Source organism: Eschrichtius robustus, chromosome 2, assembly GCF_028021215.1.
Source record: "Eschrichtius robustus isolate mEscRob2 chromosome 2, mEscRob2.pri, whole genome shotgun sequence".
In the NCBI taxonomy this organism is placed as follows: Eukaryota; Metazoa; Chordata; class Mammalia; order Artiodactyla; family Eschrichtiidae; genus Eschrichtius; species Eschrichtius robustus.
In genome coordinates this window covers 63,806,852-63,827,384 of record NC_090825.1, presented here as the reverse complement: position 1 = coordinate 63,827,384, position 20,533 = coordinate 63,806,852, and the positions used below count along the sequence as shown (strand labels likewise).

General features: G+C 35.7%; 1 protein-coding gene across 5 annotated transcripts in view; it reads right to left on the bottom strand.

The window, feature by feature from the left end:
* The window catches only part of MSH3 (mutS homolog 3), a 192,717-nt gene that overhangs the window by 17,877 nt on the left and 154,307 nt on the right, over positions 1-20,533 (bottom strand). For all 5 annotated transcript variants that reach the window (XM_068535584.1, XM_068535586.1, XM_068535585.1 and 2 more), the window contains exon 20: positions 15,680-15,837. In XM_068535584.1, the coding sequence (XP_068391685.1) occupies positions 15,680-15,837 (158 nt within the window). The remainder of the gene's footprint in view (positions 1-15,679; positions 15,838-20,533) is intronic.

Here is a 20,533-nt window from a genome sequence, read left to right as displayed (position 1 = left end):
AGGGTGGGGCTCTGCCCCTTCAAACCACAATCTCTGGGCCTTATGAAAGGAAAATGCTAGCATGAGGGAGAAATTCTGAAATTAACAGGTGGAAAAAAGGATTCTTTATATTGAATGATAAGTAATTGGAGCTTAAATATGAAAATTGTTAACTAGAGGAAGTGATTATTGTACTGCATCAGGATTTTTTTGGACATACTTCAAGTGCTTTTAAAATAATATATAAGTACATATATTTTACATATATATAACTAAAATTTACCATGTTTAAAAAAAAAATTATTTATTTATTTATGTTTGGCTGTGTTGGATCTTCGTTGCTGTGCTTTCTCTAGTTGTGGCGAGCTGGGGTTACTCTTCATTGCGGTGCGTGGGCTTCTCATTGCGGTGGCTTCTCTTGTTGTGGAGCACAGGCTCTAGGCACATGGGCTTCAGTAGTTGTGGCATGCAAGCTCAGTAGTTGTGGCTCTCGGGCTCTAGAGCGCAGGCTCAGTAGTTGTGACACGTAAAATTTACCATTTTAACACTTTTTAGGTGTATAATTCAGTGGTATTAAGCACATTCACAATGTTGTGCAGTCATCACTACTATCCATTAGCAGAACTTTTTCATCATCTCAAAATAACCCATCAAAAAATAACTCCCTGTTCTTCTCTCCCCTCAGCCTCTGCCTCTATGAATCTGCCTCTTCTAGTTCCTCAGATAAGTGAAATCATACTCTATTTTAGCTCTAAGTGTCCTCTAGGAGGGCTTTTATATTAGCTAATTTTGCCTTCTTTTTGGAATTGAAGATGTTCTACTCACCTCACTTCGCTAAAAACTTTGCAGAATTCTGTACAGTATGGGTGTTTTAGCTTGGGTTTTTTTTGCATATTATGTAAATTTTACAGAAGGAAATAATCTCCTGAATAGCAAAGTACTCTAACTTAAGAAGGATGGTGTAAGGAAGAAAAAAAAAGTTAAAGTCTAAGAAGAGAAAAAAGGCTTCAAAAGAACACCAAAGATTGAAAGATGTGTAGATACAGCATGGTATTTAAAAGGTATAAAAAAATGTGAAGTAGTAGATCTGTATCACATTTACACATAAACACTAACCCAGCAATGGAATGAAATCACAAATAATTTACCACTACGCATGTGCATTTTTTAAAAGCCTGGAAGGCCATACACCTAAAGGACGATTTCCAGGTAGTGGAATTACAGGTGATTTAAAATTTTTTCCTTTTTGAGCTTTTCTATAGTTTTAAATTTTGCACAATGAACAAGCTTTATAGTATCATTAGAAAAACAAATGTTATTTTAAAAATCACAGTACATTTAAAACACTTTATACTCTATTGATACATTTCAAACACTTTATACTCTATTGTATCATTGTGTTAAGACAAGGCAAAATGATTGCAATTACCAAGATAAATAACCAGCTTTCTTCTACCAATATCAAAAACACCTCATTAGCAGCAATGAAATTATTATAATAGATAATGAAAAAGGTTTCTTTATCTAGGGTAATTGTTTCTACTATCAGCTGCAATCAGATCATACTATGTTATTTAAAGTCAATTTATAACAGCTATTACAGTGAACTGCAAATATAACCAAGCAAAAAAACACTACAGCAATCTTTCAGTGTCAATGGAAACATAGCTGAAAATCAAAGCAGCAATCCAGGAAAATGCCAAACTTGTATTGGCTCACATGAAACCATGTTCACTAGAACCACCTACAAAGCACATGCAGGCCACATAAGGACACAGGTGTTTTCCTATCAAAGGAAACCCACAGTGTGCTGGCTGGGCAAATCATTCCCCAACACATCTACTTGTCTATTCAGTGGGATAGTCCCAAGAAATTCAAAGGAAAATATTTAACTATTTCTTAACTATTATCTATGAAACAACACAAATAACTAAGGCCATCAAAGCAAGGATAAATCAGTCATGAGGGAAAAGACTTAACCAGATTAATTACTAAGATCAATACAGGGGAACGCGACACAACCAGAGGAGGCATTCTTATAACTGAACTCACTCTATGAGCTCGAGCAAATCACAATTTCTGTTTCTGTTTTTCCTTCTGTAAAATGTCAAGTGTTGAAACTAAATAATAGCTCCTAAACCTGGATATGTTTCTGAGTCACTTGCAAAGGTTCTTTTTTTTAAATATTTTTTTCAATTGAAGTATAGTTGATTTACAATGTCATATTAGTTTCAGGTGTACAGCACAGTGATTCAGTTATATATATATATATAAATATGTATGTGTGTGTGTGTGTATATATATTCTTTTTCAGATTATTTTCACTTATAGGTTATTACAAAATATTGCGTAGAGTTCCCTGTACTATACGGTAGGTACCTGTTGGTTATCTATTTTATATACAGTAGTGTGTATATATTAATCCCAACCTCCTAATTTATCCCCCCCTTTTCCCCTTTGGTAGCCATAAGTTTGCTTTCTATGTCTGTGGGGCTATTTCTGCTTTGTAAGTAAGTTCAATTGAACCTTTTTTTTTTTTTTTTTTTTAAGATTCCACATATAAGGGATATCATATGATATTTTTCTTTCTCTGTCTGACTTACTTCACTTAGCATGGTAATCTCTAGGTCCATCCCATGTTGCTGCAAATGGCATTATTTCATTCTTTTCTATGGCTGAGTAATATTCCATTGTGTGTGTATACACATACACACACACCCCACATCCTCTTTATTCAGTCATCTGTCAAAGGACATTTAGGTTGCTTCCATGTCTTGGCTACTGTAAACAGTGCTGCAATGAACATTGGGGTGCACGTATCTTTTTGAATTATAGATTTCTCCAGATATATGCCCAGGAGTGGGACTGCTGGAGCATATGGCAACCCGATTTTTAGTTTTTTAAAGAACATCCAAACTGTTCTCCATAGTAGCTGTACCAATTTACATTCCCACCAACAGTGTAGGAGGGTTCCTTTTTCTCCACACCCTTTCTAGCATTTATTATTTGTAGACTTTTTCATGATGGCCCTTCTGACTGGAGTGAGATGATACCTCATTGTAGTTTTGATATCCATTTCTCTAATAATTAGCACTGTTGAGCATTTTTTCATGTGCCTGTTGGCCATATGGATGTCTTCCTTAGAGAAATGTCTACAGATTCAATGCAATCCCTATCAAATTACCAAGGGCATTTTTCACAAAACTAGAACAAAATTTTAAAAACTTGTATGGAAACACAAAAGACCCTGAATAGCCAAAACAATCTTGAGAAAGAAAAATGGAGCTGAAAGAATCAGGCTCCCTGACCTCAGACTATACTGCAAAGCTATAGTAATCAAAATAGTATGGTACTGACACAAAAACAGACACACAAATCAGTGGAACAGGATAGAAAGCCCAGAAGTAAACCCATGTACCTATGGTCAATTAATCTACAACAAAGGAGGTAAGAATATACAATGGAGAAAAGACAGTCTCTTCAATAAGTGGTGCTCCAAAAACTGGACAGTTGCATTTAAAAGAATGAAATTAGAACATTCTCTAACACCATACACAAAAACAAACTCAAAATGGATTAAAGACCTAAATGTAGGACCAGATACTATAAAACTCCTAGAGGAAAATATAGGCAAAAAGCTCTTTGATGTATATTACAGCAATATTTTTTTGTATCTGTCTCCTAGAGTAATGAAAATAAAAACAAAAATAAACAAATGAGACCTAATTAAACTTAAAAGATTTTGCACACCAAAGGAAACTGTAAACAAAATGAAAAGACAACCTACAGAATGGGAGAAAATATTTGCAAATGATGCAACTGACAAGCGATTAATTTCCAAAATATAAAAACAGCAAACAGCCCAATCAAAAATGGGAAGACCTAAGCAGGAGTTCTTAATTACAAAGTCCAGGAGTCTCCTTCATCATACCGATAACAACTGTATCTCCAGGGAATCTACATTCCAGGGACTGGCCCGGAATCTGCACTTAAAACTAAACGAAACCAAACCCTCAGGTGACTTTGAAGCATTAAATTCATACGACCACTTCCCATCAAAAAGATGAAGTGAGATATCTCCTGTTTGGCAGACACAGCAACAGGAGCTAAATAAACCAGAGAGGGACTCATAAGGCAACATTTCTGTTGCCAATAAAATTCTCAACAGCCCACTCATTTCGTAAAATATAATGTGGTTTTTAGTGCTGGTATTTACTACCAACTAGAAGACATGTACTCAGTCAAGATATTTTCCTTCTGTCCAAGAAGTATACATATATTTTAATAGAGTACAAATACTCCACAGTAGGTACTCAATCAACATGTGCTGAATTAAACTAAATTCGGCAAACAAACCAGTTATCATCCACACAGCCAAAAGCAAACATTTAAGATAATTTAATTTAAGCATTTGAAGACCTATTACCTTCCAATTCTCTCTCAAAGTAAACACAATGGTGCGATTCTGGGTACAAAGCATTCCTGAAGCTGGGGACCATAAGAAAGAGTTTACGTGGGGAGGGTGGCATGAAAATTATTAACAGAGGCTACTTAATGTAAATACCCTTTTCTACCAACATTTAATTGACATAAATAGAAATAAATTATGCTGAGAGAAGCCAATTGTTTTGTTGTTTTTTTTCAACCAGACTTAATAATTCATCACTTTTCTAAAACTTAATTACTGAGTCCAAGAAGTTGAATGAGGTTTAAGTTTGCACTTATCAGGATAATAAGAAACAGATCTTAATTCAGTGATGCACTCAAAGATGTTAATAATCCTTGGAAATATGTGTCTAGAAATATAATATTTCACCAATGAGTACATGTATCACCAATTAGGGCCAAATGTATATGTTTGCCAAAATTCTACTTTTAAAAAATCCTTCTTATTCAGAGAAAGGTTCATGAGGTTACAACATCCAGAAAAAGACTCCCAAAGCCTCCTATTTATAGCTTTTCACGCATTTATTTATTCTTCTTATGGCACAGCACACACCGCATAGTAGGCACTCAATGAATATTTACGGAAAACATGAATTTAAACCTAGTGTTGTAAATGTCCAATTAATAATGCAAAAATAACCAATTTAAAGATAAAGTTTGGGAATTCCCTGGCAGTCCAGTGGTTAGGACTCCATGCTTCCACTGCACGGGGCAAGGGTTCGATCCCTGGTCGGGGAACTAAGATCCTGCATGCCCCGGGGCGTGACCAAAAAAAAAAAAGACAAAGTTTGGAGCCAAATTTTATGCACACATCTGCTAGATTTTAATATTTTTTCCATTGAGCACAAGAAAGGATTTGAAGTGATTTAGAATAACAAAATATTTATAACAGAAGAGTTACAATGAATATGAAAGTAAGATTACAAGCCATATAGTAGATGCTCAAATTTGAGACAGCAAATTTAGCATGAGCTTTTAAAATGCTAATTTTAGGGTCTCGCGCTGATGATTCCAATATAATAGGTCTGTGACAGGCCTTAGAAAGCAGCATTAAAAATGTTAAATGTTAAAAACAAGCATCTCTGATTCTGATGCAGCTGTTCTAAGAATCATGATAGAGAAATACTCATAGAGAAATACTCCCATATAAGAGATGGGGAAAACTAAAACAAATTTGTTTCTACACTTGCGCCTTAAATTTAGCTCTTAACCTCTTGGCAGTCAAGACAAAAAGGAATTAAAGGGGAAGCAGCCATTGGCTGAAAACATGAGGCCTGGCAGTTTGTCAGGGAAGGCCAGTAAATTGCTTCAAATCTCTTTATAAACAGGCACAGCACGCACATGGAGAGAAAAAAATTCCTTAGCATTAATAAAATGTGATTTATCAGATGGTACTTCATGTAAAAGATATTAATAGAAATGAAAATGCCCTTATGACCAATTTTTGAGACTATATAGAAACATCATCAAATGGGTATTTCTTGTTCTAATTAATTTAAATCGTAGGGACAAACTTTTACACACTGCTGGTGGGATTCTAAACCAGTCCATGTTCCTTGAAGAACAAGAAAGATGCACATTCCTTACACTCTACGATCCCACTCCTAGATAAAGCCCAGAATCAGAAAACTCACACGTGTACTAGATGTGTGTAAGACAGGTATCAGCACTGTTGATATTGCAACAAATTTGAATCATATTAGATATTAATCAAGAAAAATGGATAAACTATGGTACATGCATACAATGGACTATCATAATTAGAGAAAAATGAGTGAACTAGAATTATATGCATCCATATGGATGAAGTTCATAAATATAACATTGAGGGGGAAAAAGCCACTTGCAGAAGAATGACGTTTAAAGGCATACCAAACATAAAGTTTAAAAGCATACCAAATAATTCCATATATTATTTCAAAACATACCTATGTAGTAAAAATAGAGAAACTCATGAGATAAAAACCAGAGTCAAAAAGGGTTACTCTGGATGGGGTGGAGGGGAACAGGACCAGGGAGGGTTATGGGTTCAGTTGGATTGGCAATGCTTTATTTCTTTAGTAGGTTGGAAGCTACATGGGGGACTGTAATATGTCTGAATAATTTCATAATAAACAAATGAAAAATATGAGGTTATAATATTAAACCATATCCTAGTAAAAATTTAAAATCCTAGGGATATAACTGAATGTGGTCCACATAGACTCCTTTCCAATGGTAACAGGAAGAGAAGGCGAGGACAGGGGGAATGGACAGGGAACAGGGTCCTTCTACTAGAGCAGTGCATCCCAGATGGAGGTCTCAGAGGTTTAAGAGTTCAGGGAACCTCTGCATAGCAGACACACCACAGCCAATAAAAGTGTGAGACTAATCTGTAAGAACTGACAGGGAAATTCAGTTTCCCCCAGGTTAGGAAATAAAAGCAAGCTACATAATAATAATGCTTAGTATAAGACCATTTAAGAGAGAAGACTTATGTATACCTCTAAACTTGTGGAAAGTTACATGAAAAACCATAAATAGATGCTGACCTGTAGAGAAGTAAACATTTCACTTAATACCCTACTACACTGTAAATAGTTTTCATAATAAGCTTCTCTTACTTTTAGAATTAAATAACTGAGCTCTCCAGCAAGGGCTTGGGGAAATGCTTCTCAGCCTTGCCCACATTTCAAAACCACCTGGACATATGTAAAATTCAAATTCCCAGACCCTGCCCCAGGCCAACTTAGAACCCCTAAGGGCAGGGTCCAGGTTTCAACATACTTTAAAAGCTCCATTAAAAAAAATCTAATGTACATTAAGGGTTAAAAGAATCAAAGATGTTAAATGTGCAAAGGGCAATGTTTCTGTTATGAAAATTAAAGACACCAGTCTTGCATACTGATCTGACAGAAAGCCATCAATTCCTAAAGGAGGAAGAACTAGGGCTACTTAAAGGCTGGGTTAAAACTTCAGAAAAATAAGGTCTGATATGCTGTTGGGAAGGTTTAAAGCTTAGAACCCCAAATTCCATGCTACTGAGTTGGGAAGAGAAGTCTGTCCTGGAAAAAAGTATTCCCAGACAATGACCATATATGCATTTCATTAGACACCTATGAAACATCTCATTTTGACTGATATAACCCTTAACATTTTTTGGGCAGGGGAGTACTTTTGTTACCTGTTTATTTCAGAATTTTGAGAATATTCATAAGCCAAACTAAAGAAGAGTCACCATAATCCCATATCTTTCACGATATTTTGGAACGCAGCCTTCTTTCTAGATGGTTTTCTCTGCATATATTTACATATATAATTGGTCATACAAAAGTGGAATCACACTGAATGCCAAGCTTCATAACCAGCTCTTTTTCATTTATTGTAATAAGAATATTCTTTCATGTAATACTACTTCTGGATTGGCCCATCAGGACCAGGTAACTATAAAATGTATCCCCAAGTAGATGAATAAACTAATGTGTTTGCAGGAGTTAACTCAGAATGAATACTACTATACTGAAACAATGAATTTGGTGTTGGCAAGGTTTAGAGTGCGGAATATTTGGTTAACTTCTTTCAAGGATGACAGCTAAGACCAGCAATTCGTAGTGATTTCACACTCTTTAAAAATTATTCTCAAAACCTGGTATTATCAAACTTTTTGTTTCATAGATGTGAGACCTGAGGCTAATTTTAGAAAAGGAGTACTATACTAACATATATATGAAGACAGACTTTTAAATCCAAAATACAAATGACACAGACTCTAGAAGAAGGAACAAAACTCAAATTTAGTGAGTACCTATTACATACCAGGCACTTCATGTACTTAATTCCCACAATAATCTGTGATTAAGCAGTATTATCTCTATTTTATAGGTGAAAAAACTGAGACATTGAGAAGTCAAGTAATTTGCCAAAGGTCAGATAGTTGTTAAGTGGCAAAAGTGGGATTTGTACCCAACTATAACATTTTTTTTTTTTTTTTAATTCCATGACACCATACTTCTTTCAAGGCTCTAGGTGAATGAAGTAACTAGCACACAGTCAGGAAATTGGTGAACTTGTATTGAGACCTGAGCTTTCTGGCTCTAAAACTTCCATCCTTTCCCACACATAACCTATCTACTCGCATTTTAGGGGCACTTATTATTAGCAAGAGATAAGAGAATCCTACTGACCCATCCAGAACTGGGCAAAGTCTGGGATTTTACCCTATTTATATCAAGTTAAGCCAATATGGTTTCACAGATGCTAGCAAAAGACATGAAAACCCTAAATCAGAAACAAAGGACTTTTACCCACATTGGTTTGCATCAGCTGTCAAGTCCCCTAAGGGCAAGGCAAAGGGCTCACCATGGATGCTGTGCATGCAGTGGGTTGTATTACAAGGCAGAGAACTGAACTTGAGGATTCACTACTTGTACAACAAAAAGAAGCAAGCTTCCTCTTTGTGGGGAAATGTTATTACCTCTTCCCTCAAGATTGCCTGCTGCAAGCCCAACCCTGACAAATGCCCAGGTAGGGAGCAATCAGGGGCTTTCTTGGTATACCCAGTAGGGACATGCAGGGACACTCAGGGCCCATGGCCGACTGCTTTTATAAACATGACCTTAAGGTCCATGAAACAACAGCTACTTAAATGGTAAAGCGTAAGAGAATGTCCCATATTTCAGTGTTTATATCTTTATAATCTATTTATTCCTTTAACTGACTGAAATGATTCTTTGCTAATTAATATTTTAAAGTTGTGATCAATCTTGCAGTATAGGGACTTCCCTGGTGGTCCAGTGGGTAAGACTGCGCTCCCAATGCAGGGGGCCCGGGTTCGATCCCTGGTCGGGGAACTAGATCCCACATGCATGCCACAACTAAGAAGTCCACATGCCGCAACTAAGAAGTCCACATGCCTCAACTAAAAAGATCCTGCATGCTGCAACAAAGATCCCGTGTGCCGCAACAAAGACCCAGTGCAGCCCTCCACCCCCAAAAAAATCCTGAAGTATAAAAGATCAATATCTCTCTGTGTTTCAGATAGATCTAGATATACAAATATATTAAGGTTTGATTTGTTTGCCCAGACCTCATAGCTTGTGTTACAAACTTTGGCCAAATGTCTGGTTGTCTCTCTTTTCATGACATTAGCAGCCATTTCTAATTATCGCCTAGATCTATAACTACATTAGAGATTGCAAAAAAAGAGAGGGGGTGATATTCTAATACCTTCTCGGTTAGCTGGAACACTTCCATAAAGAGAAAATTCTTCTCATCATATTTTTGGAAAGGCATGGTAGCTGCATGATTCTTCCCCTTTATTTTTCAATTTTCATTCTCCAAAGTGACTATGATTTTTTGTTTTAAGTATCATGAATTCATTCTAATATCCTCTAAGGTGACTGATGCATTTTTTTAGAATCATAAATTCATGGACATAACATATTCCACTGGATACCCCTCTTAAACATGTTCAAGTCTACCACTCAAAAATAAAACAAGTCCCTTATTGGATCTCTCACCCCCTCTTCCCAGCCAATCTGCTCCAGGGTCACCTACTAACTCTATTTCCTAACCTCTCACTTACTCTCTAACCCTCTTTAACTGGAGTGAGGCCCCACCACTCCACCATAACAGCTCTTGCAAAGGTCACTAGTCATATCCATTTTGCTAAAATCAAGGTGGACTTTTCAGGCTTCATCTCATTCAGCCTTTCAGCGCTGTGGACCACTTCCTTCCTCCTTGAAGCACTTTTCCCCATGCTCCCATGACACTGGGATGTCCTGGTTTTCCCCTACCTCTCTGGGTACTCCTTCTCTGTTGGTTTCTCAAGCTTATCTTCTTACTCAGCCATGACATGTTGGCAGTTCTAAGGCTCAGCCTTGGAACATTATCTTCTTCACTATACTTACTCTCTGCCAACATGATCTCATCCACACCCAGGATCTCACTTCCCACTTATACAAAGATGTCTCACAACAAATCTACATTGTTACCTTTCATCTCTCCCTCTGAACTCAAACTTTATGTCCAACTGACTACATGACAGCTTCCCTATGGTCTCAGAGTATTGCTACCTACTACATACAAAAACCAAGTCAATACTCAGCCATAAAAAAGAAAAAAATAATGCCATTTGCAGCAACGTAGATGGACCTAGAGATTAGCATACTAAGTGAAATAAGTCAGACAAAGACAAGTATATGATATCACTCATATGTGGAATCTAATTTTAAAAAATGATACAAATAACTTACTTACAAAACAGAAACAGACTCACAGATTTCAAAAACAAATTTATGGTTACCAAAGGGGAAATGAGTGGGGGAGGGATAAATTAGGAGCTTGTGATTAACATATACACACTACTATATATAAAATAGATAACCAACAAGGACCTACTGTATAGGTCCTATTGAATATTCTGTAATAACCTACATGGGTAAAGAATCTGAAAAGGAATGAATATATGTATAATTGAATCACTTTGCTGTACACCTGAAACTAACACAACACTGAAATCAAAAAACCAAAAATAAAGTCAGGATCCATGGGGAAAAAATCACTCTCTTCCAGTAAATGCCGGCATTCTCCACCCAGATGCACAAACCACTGTCATCGCTGAAAACTCCATTTATCTCAGCCTCATATCCCATGTATCACCAAATCCTGTTGATCTATTTCCTGTTATTTATTACCTTTCAAATATGACTCCTTTCCATTTAAACACTACAACCCAGTCCGAACTACTGATACCTCTCACCAAGGCTACCGCAAGGGCCTACTGATAAGACTGCGCTGATCAACTGTGTCCTTCCTCCAAACATTCTCTGCATTTCAGCCAATGTAGATGTGATCATACCAAGCCCTGCTTAAAACCCTTCAATGGTTTCCCATGGCTCTTACACAAACTCCTAACACGGCCTACACTTTGTGTAACTTGCCCTTACCTATTGTCTTCAGCTTCATGGAGAATCTTACTCCCCTAGAGGGCCACCCTTCAGCTATTGTCTCACTATGGTTTTTTTTAATGTGAAACAACATTTGCGCATGCTGCTTTCTTGGTCTGAAATGCTCTTCTTTCCTTTGATTAGTTAACACCTCCTTCAGATTACACATCACTTGCTAAAGGAAGCCTTCTCCTGATGTTCCTGACCAGATCAGGTCCCAGCACCACAGGCTGCCACAGCCTCATATACCTAACCTTTGTAGACTTGTCACAGCTGCAATTTTACATTTCTTTATACAATTTTTTTGTTTATGCTGATCTTCTCCATCAGGTAAACTTCATGGGAACAGAAACTATGATTGCTTTGTATTCTGAGTGCTTTTCATATGTTAGATGCCAAGTTAGTATGTGTTGGATGAATGAACAAATGAAAATGAATGGATAAAGATCCAAATTTGTTGAATTAATGCACTTTGTCCTTTTCCAGAAGGCTTATATTTGCTCTCACCGAATATACTTTATATAACTATTTTATATACATAGAACAGGTTCTATACATTGGTAAGAATGTTATTATACTAATATTATAAATATGTTATCATCACAAAGGTTAGTTATTATTACCATTGAATTCATTCCTTGTGGCAGAAACTATTTTCTGGTTACCTCTGAATCCATTCCTGAACACCTGTCCCTTGCCTAACTCCGTTATAAAAGCTGGATAAAATCAAATTCATACTTTGTTTTGCCTGTAATTATGGCCATGAGACACAGTGCTGGTTAGTGAAATGTAAGTGAAAGTTTTCTGGGAGGCTTCTGAAAAGGTACTGATTTCCTGAAAAAAAGGAGAAGTTTTTGCATTCCTTTTCCCTTTTTCCTCATATGAATATCAATGTGATGTCTGGAGTCACAGCAACCATCTTGCAACTATGAGGAGAAGACAACAAAACTGCAGAGCCACTGAAACATCAGAAGTGGTCATCTATTTCAAGCTTCCTTGTTAAATGAGAAAAGTAAACCTTTATTTTCTTTTCTATTACTTGTATCTAAAAACATTCCTGATATTCTGCTAACAAGATTCTCTTCCAGACAAATTACCTTACATTGCCCAAGATATTTTTTCTCTTTCTATTTTTCTCTTTTTTATCTTTTTTCTATTGATGAAATTTCTCTGTCACTCCTCCTAATAATGTAACCAAAATAAAATACCTAGTATTTTTTCTTAGGAAATAGAAAATTAATTATAATGTTAAAAACTAAAGAAATATTTTAAAAATTTATTATATTGAGTTCATTTACAAATATATGGAGATCAAAATAACATGTTTGGTGATATGGCATCAAATATTGGGTTGGCCAAAAAGTGTCTTCGGTTTTTAAGTAAAAATAAAAGACACATTTTTCATTTTCACCAAGAACTTTATTGAACAACATATTTACTGTTTTGTTCCTCTACCTTCTGCCATTTTTCAGGCAACTTCATAATTCCATCTTCCCAAAACTTTTTATCTTTTCGAGCAAAGAACTGTTTACAGTCTTCCAGGGAATTGAAATTTTTTCCTTTAAGAAAATTTTGTAAAGACTGAAATAAATGGAAATCTGAAGGTGCAATGTCTCATGAATACGGTGGATGAATTAGAACTTCCTGGCCAAGCTGTAACAGTTTTTGCCTGGTCATCAAAGAAACATGTGGTCTTGCGTTATCCTGATGGCAGACAATGCATTTTCTGTTGACTAATTATGGACACTTTTCATAGAGTGCTGCTTTCAGTTGGTCTAACTGGGAGCAGTACTTGTTGGAATTAATTGTTTGGTTTTCCAGAAGGAGCTCATAATAGAGGACTCCCTTCCAATCGCACGATGCACACAGTACATCACCTTCTTTGGATGTAGACCAGCCTTTGCTGTGGTTGGTGGTGGTTCATTTCGCTTGTCCCACGATCTCTTGCATTCCACATGATTGTACAATATCCACTTTTCATCGCCCGTCACAACTTGTTTTAAAAACAGAACATTTTCATTATGTTTCAGTAGAGAATCGGATGCGGAAATACAGTCAAGAAGGTTTTTTTTCACTTAACTTACGTGGATCCCAAACATCAAAGCGATTAACATAACCAAGCTGGTGCAAATGATTTTCAATGCTTGATTTGGATATTTTGAGTATGTCGGGCATCTCCCGCGTGGTATAACGTTGATTGTTCTCATTGAATGTCTCGATTTGCTCGCTATCAACTTCTACTGGTCTACCTGACCGTGGAGCATTGTCCAGCAAGAAATCTCCAGCACAAAACTTCACAAACCACTTTTGACACATTTGATCAGTCACAGCATCTTCTCCATACATGCAAAAATCTTTTTTTGCGTTTCAGTTGCCTTTTTACCTTTCTTGAAATAATAAAGCATAATACGCTGAAAATGTTGCTTTCTTCTTCCATCTTCAATATTAAAATGGCTACACAAAAATTCACCAATTTTGATGTTTTTTTAAAAATGCATGCTGAGGGGCTTCCCTGGTGGCGCAGTGGTTGAGAATCTGCCTGCCAGTGCAGGGGACACGGGTTCGAGCCCTGGTCTGGGAGGATCTCACGTGCCGCGGAGCGACTAGGCCCGTGGGCCACAACTGCTGAGCCGGCGCGTCTGGAGCCTGTGCTCCGCAACAAGAGAGGCCGCGATGGTGGGAGGCCTGCGCACTGCGATGAAGAGTGGCCCCCGCTTGCCGCAACTAGAGAGAGCCCTCGCACAGAAACGAAGACCCAACACAGCCAAAAATAAATAAATAAAAATAAATTTATAAAAAAAAAAAAATGCATGCTGATATGACAGCTGTCACAATACAATCTAACAAAATTGTTTCAAATGAAGTTAAAGACAGCTAAGAACTACTACAGCCATCTTACGGTAAAAAAGTAACAAACCTTTCAGCCAACCCAACAGAATTTAGGTTGCTTTGCTTTTGTTCATTCTCTGATTAAAAACCAAGCCTTAAAGTGTTTTAATGTCTACTCAACTACATGAACCTTAGCATGTGATATATTCTGATGTGTTCAAGGGTCAAATATTAAATAAGTAGGAAAATAAATCAGACACTCTACACATATACTTTGACTATACACTATAGACTATATTTACTTTTTTCTAAAAATGTAAGTGTAAGAAGTATAAATAATATTTTAAGAACTGATAAATCTGAGTAAATAGATTAAACTATAAATCCTAATTGGTGAGACCATGATATTTCACCTATATTCCTAATATGGCATGCAATTTAGGTTTATAGGTTGAGGGTAAGTCTTAGCCAGTTGCATGTTATGTCCTTAGAGCAAAAAAGAATATGAATTAAATTATCCTGGGCCAGTGCCTTTTCCAGTCTGTTGTCAGTTCCCGACCTATAAAATAAGGATGGTAGACTAGGTTGCAGACTGCTCTATAGAGCCTAGGAGCCAAGTTTCCAAGCCTTCTACCTCTTTTTTTTTTTGAAATTAAGAAAAATTTTATTTTATATTGCAGTATAGTTGATTTACAATGTTGTGTTAGTTTTAGGTGTACAGCAAAGTGATTTAGTTATACATATACATATATCTATGCTTTTTCAGATTCTTTTCCCATATAGGTTATTACGGAGTATTGAGTAGAGTTCCCTGTGCTGTACAGTAGGTCCTTGTTGTTTATCTATTTTATATATAGTAATGTGTATATGTTAATCCCAACCTCCTAATTTATCCCTCCCTCCACCTTTCCCCTTTGGTAACCATAAGTTTGTTTTCTAAGTCTGTGAGTCTGTTTCTGTTTTGTAAATAAGTTCATTTGTATCATTTTTTAGATTCCACATATAAGTGATATATAATATTTATCTTTGTCTGACTTACTTCACTTAATATGATAATTTCTAGGTCCATCCATGTTGCTGCAAATGGCATTATTTCATTCTTTTTTATGGCTGAGTAATATTCCATTGTATATATGTACCACATCTTCTTTATCCATTCATCTGTCGATGGACATTTAGGTTCAAGCCTTCTACCTCTGATTAAGGCAGAGCAGATCTGCTTTTATCTGTTTAATTTTCAACTTCTACAAATAATTTCCTTTAAGAAAGAACTCGGTAACTAAAAACAAGTTGAAAATGACCAGACAAAATGATCTCCTAGGTCTCTTCTGATATTAATTTCATGATGAAATGATTTCTTTAAGTTCCTAAATTCTAAATAGCAAAATCCTATATAACAAATCTGTTCACCTAACTATGTACATAAGAAGAAAATTCATGTGACGATGTGGGCTTGATTTATTGTCAGAAATATATTCAAATAGAACTAATGTTTTTACCTTGTGAAAATGCCATCCACAATTCCAATTGTTGCTTCCTCTGCCGGAACATAGGAGCCAATCTGAGCCATGATAGTAATCAATGCAACTTGCTTTATGTAGGAGCTCTTTCCACCCATGTTTGGTCCAGTAATTATCATTACTCTCTCTGAGTCCCCCTAGAAAATTAAAAAGTAATTTCACTTATTGTACTAGAGGGGCTTCTATGTAATAGCTACAATTTATTCCATAAATGAGAATGCATTAGGCAAAAGATTAAGGTGTGGTGTTTAAATATGTCACCCGTTAAGTATCACAAAGGGAAAGAGGACCTCTTTGTCTTCAACTTCAACTGTGCTATTACAGAACAGTGAAGTCTTAGCAGCACATATGGTTGTTTCTGGACTTAAAAAAGGAAATAACAAGAAGCAACCTAAACGAGATAAATACTATGGCTTTCTCTTTAAATAATCATTAATCTGCCTATGTCTGTTTTTTATATTACTTACATTTAAAATCTATCAATTTCCATTTGTCCATACTAAAATTATAGGTATTACACATTTAATTGCAGAAAGCCCTAATCTGGGTTGGTAGCACATGAATATTTTCAGTTAAAGAGGGATAACTGCTAAAGGGATGGATAATACCAAATTCTAGATATTGGTTTTATCAGGATTTAATTACTCACTGGTATTTCACCAGAATAAGTCAAAATGGGAGAAAAGCTGCAACACTTGCAATGATTTAATTTCTAGAACTTACCTGTATTAACTAATTCTAGTACTTGCCATGTATAGACTACATCCTAAGAGAAACTGTCCAGCTGCAGCCCTCTGCAGAGGAGTTAGCCTAAGGCATCCATGTGCTATGCTATGTGAGCCCACCACTCTTGGCAATACCTGCCTGGTCAAGAGTAACCAACTGGTAACTGAACAACAGCCTAAGAGGTGGCTTCACATATGGGTCTTCTGAAACTAATGAACTAATCTCTTGGGAGCTGAAATCGAGAACCAGGGAGAGGTTCAGTCAAACTGGAGGAGAGGTTGAAAAGAAACACAAAATGAGGCTACAAGGCACTGGGGACCATGAGTAAGAAGTTATGAGTAACCAAAAGGTAGGGCAGGGAAAGAAAAAATAGAGAAGAGCCAAGAGGAATTAAGAAACTTCATGCAAATAATGGGGGCACTAGCGTAAAGCATTAGAAAGTCTTACTATTAAAGGTATTAAAAAGTAAACCTGTTCCGTCTCTAAAGATGTCCCATATCCTTATTAACCATACATTTCCAGTCTCCCTAAAGCCAAGGTATACTAGAGATCTTGCTCTTCCTGTGTGATTCCTTTCTCTTAGGATTACATATGGCTTTATAATGAGCCTCATGAATCTCCATTACTCGAAGGAACTTGAGTGAATCTGTGTTTCTTGGAACAGAAAGAGCCTAGCACAGTAAGAGCAAAGGAAACAAACTTGGTACAAGTAGAATGATAAAACTTATGATTAAAATTTTAAAAATTCTCCTACAGATGTTAAAAAATAATAAGCCTATTATAAACAAATGAACATTTGGCATATGAAATGTTTTGAAAATTCAAATTAAATGAACAGATTTCTTTTTTAAAATTGACTGAAATTACACAAGAAATAGAAAATCTGAATAATCCTATACCTATTAAAGAATTAAATCTGTAATTAAAAGCCCTTCCAAAAGAAAAACCCCAAACCCAGATAACTTCCCCACTGAATTCTTGCAAACATATAAGAAAGAAATAGCACCAATCTTACAAAAAGTCTTCTAGAGAAGAGAACAAGAGGGAACTCTTCCCAAATCATTTCAGAAAGCGAACATAATCTTGACATCAAAACCTGACAAGAGCATTACAAGAAAAAAAAAATTACAGGTCAGTTTCATCCATAAATATATAATATATGCAAGACTCCTTAATAAAATATTAATAAGACAATCCAAGGATATACAAACCATTTAGAATTTTTGAGGAATACAAGGTTGGTTTAATATTCAAAAGCCAATCAACGTAATTCACCACATTAACAGAATAAAGAAATCATATGATGCTCTCCAATGACACACAGAAAGCATTTGATAAAATTCAATATCCATTCATTTAAAAAATTGCAGGAAAAGGAAATAAAAGGTATAAGAATTGGAAAGGAAATGATGAAACTGTCATTATTCCTACATAAAGGAATAATGACATACAGGAAAAACTGTGTTTCCAGAAAAATCTAAAGTAATCTATGAAAATAATTAGAATTGACAAATGAATTGAGCAAGGAAGGGCTCAGGGCATAAGTTCAGTATTCAAATGCCAACTTTATTTCTACATTTTAGCAACAAGTAATTGCAAATTTTAAAAATTTAATGATATAATTTACCATAGTATCAAAAGAAATCAAATACCTAGGAATAAACCTAACAAAATGACCAAGACTTCTAAAGAGAAAACTACAAAACATTATTGAAAGAAATTAAAGAAGGCCTAAGTTAAATTAAAGAAAGCACCATGTTCATAGAATAGAAGGCTCAATATTGTAATGCTACAATAATTAAACTAGTGTGATTCCGGCACAGACACAAATAGACCAGTGGAACAGAATACAGTCCAGAACAGACTGACATGTATACAGTTTCCTGACTTATGACAAAAGTGACACTGTAGCACAGTGGACAAAGGATGTTCCTTTTAATGACTGGTGCTGAGTCAAAAAGATATCCATATAGAAAAATTTTAAATCTTGATTTCTTAAGTTACATCATAAAAATCAATTCCAGGTGGATTATAGATTTCAAAGACAGGGAAAAACTACAAGGTTATTAGACAATAACATATGACCTTGGGGTAGATGAAGATTTCGTAAGCTGATCATGAATCACAATTAACTGTAAAGAAAAACGTTGAAAATTAGAGTACATTAAAATTAAGAACTTTTATTCATTAAAAGATGTCATTAAGAGAATGAAAAATTATGGAATAGAAGATATACGCACTAAGTATTTCCCAAAGACTTGAATACAGTATACATAATGAACTCCCACAAATCAAAAGAAAGACAACCTCAAGAAATATGGCTGGAAAAAAAAATTTGTAAATGACAAGAGAGGGACTTCCCTGGTGGTCCAGTGGTAAAGAATCCGTCCTGCAATGCAGGGGACGCGGGTTCGATCCCTGGTTGGGGAACTAAGATCCCACGTGCCATGGGGCAACTAAGCTCATGTGCCACAACTGCTGAGCTTGTTGAGCGCCTCAACTAGAGAGCCCTGCATGCTGCAAACTACAGAGCCCACATGCTCTGGAGCCCGTGTGCCGCAACTACAGAGAGAAAACCTGCAAGCCACAACTAGACAGAAGCCCATGTGCTGCAGTGCAAGATCCCGCAGGCCACAACAAAGACCTCGCAGTGCCACAACTAAAGACCCGATGCAGCCTAAATGAATGAATAAATGAATAAATAAATAAATTAATAAATTAATTAATTAATGACAAGAGAAAAAACACAAATGGCCAGTAAGATGACATTCTACTTCAAATCATTAAGAAAATGTAAACCAAATCAGAGAGACCACATCACTTCACTAAATGGCTAAAGTTAAAACCAAAAACTGCCAGTATTAAGCTTTGGCAAAGATGCAAAACAACTAGAATTTTTATATACTGCTACTGGGGAAGTAAATTGTACACTATTTTGGAAAACTGTTTGGCAGAATCTATTAAAGCCGAAAGTAAACATATCTGAACAATTCTGCTCTTAGGTACATGTCTAACAGAAATGTATATGATGTATATTAAAAAAAAAATGTAAAAGAATGTTCACAGTAATACTTTTCATAATAGTACTAAATTGGAAGTAGCTCAAATGTTTATCAATAGAACAGAAAAGTTATCATGTATTTATACAATGAAATTCTCTGTGACAATGGAAATAAACAATATGCAAAAAATATAGATGAACTGCAAAAAACCAATGTTGAATCAAAGAAGCCAGACACAAGGAGTATATATTGTATGTCTCTATTAATATAAGGCTCAAAAACAAGCAAAAATAACCAAAATTATTATACTTTGGTAAAGAAATTAGGACAGTGATTACCTTTCAGGGGGGAAGTAGCTACTGGGAGGCCCTCTCATACTCTGCAAGTGGAGCTTTTAGAATGTGTTCATTTCCATTCTATTGTTCTACTTCTCGACCTGGTTTTGGGATACTTAAATGGGTATACTTCTGGTTTTGGGATACTTAAATGGGTATACTTTGTGAAAATTCACTAAGCTGTACACTTATGATTTGTGCATAATTCTGTATATTTCAATAAAGGTTATTTTAAAAAGGAAATGAATATATTCTCACAAATTAATCTACCAAGCAATACAATTCCAGAAGTTAATTTTGAAATTTCTTTGATAGATTAAAAAAAACAAAAAAAAAACAAAGAAAAGTCAATACAATTTTGAAGAACCACAATTGTGAGAGGAGACTTTGTAATAAAGCTATAGTAATTAAAAGTGCAATATTGTTTTAGGCACAGGTAAACATAGCAGTAACAGAAAGCCCGGACACAAAGCTATACATGGCACTTGGTATTTTGCTTATTTTATAAATAAGCAAAAAAGATACCATGGTTCAATAAACAATGGTGGGACAACTGGGTATCCATATGATAATAGAGTTAGGCTTGAATCTCACAGAGTCCCTAAATCGAATCTAGATGGATGAAAGAAAGAAATGTGAAAAACAAATCTTAAACTTTTAGAAGAAAACATGGGAGAACGACTTAATGACATGAAGGTAGAGAATGATTTACTGAACAAGATAGGAAAAGCAACACAAAAATATAAATCATACAGGAAAAGACTAATACA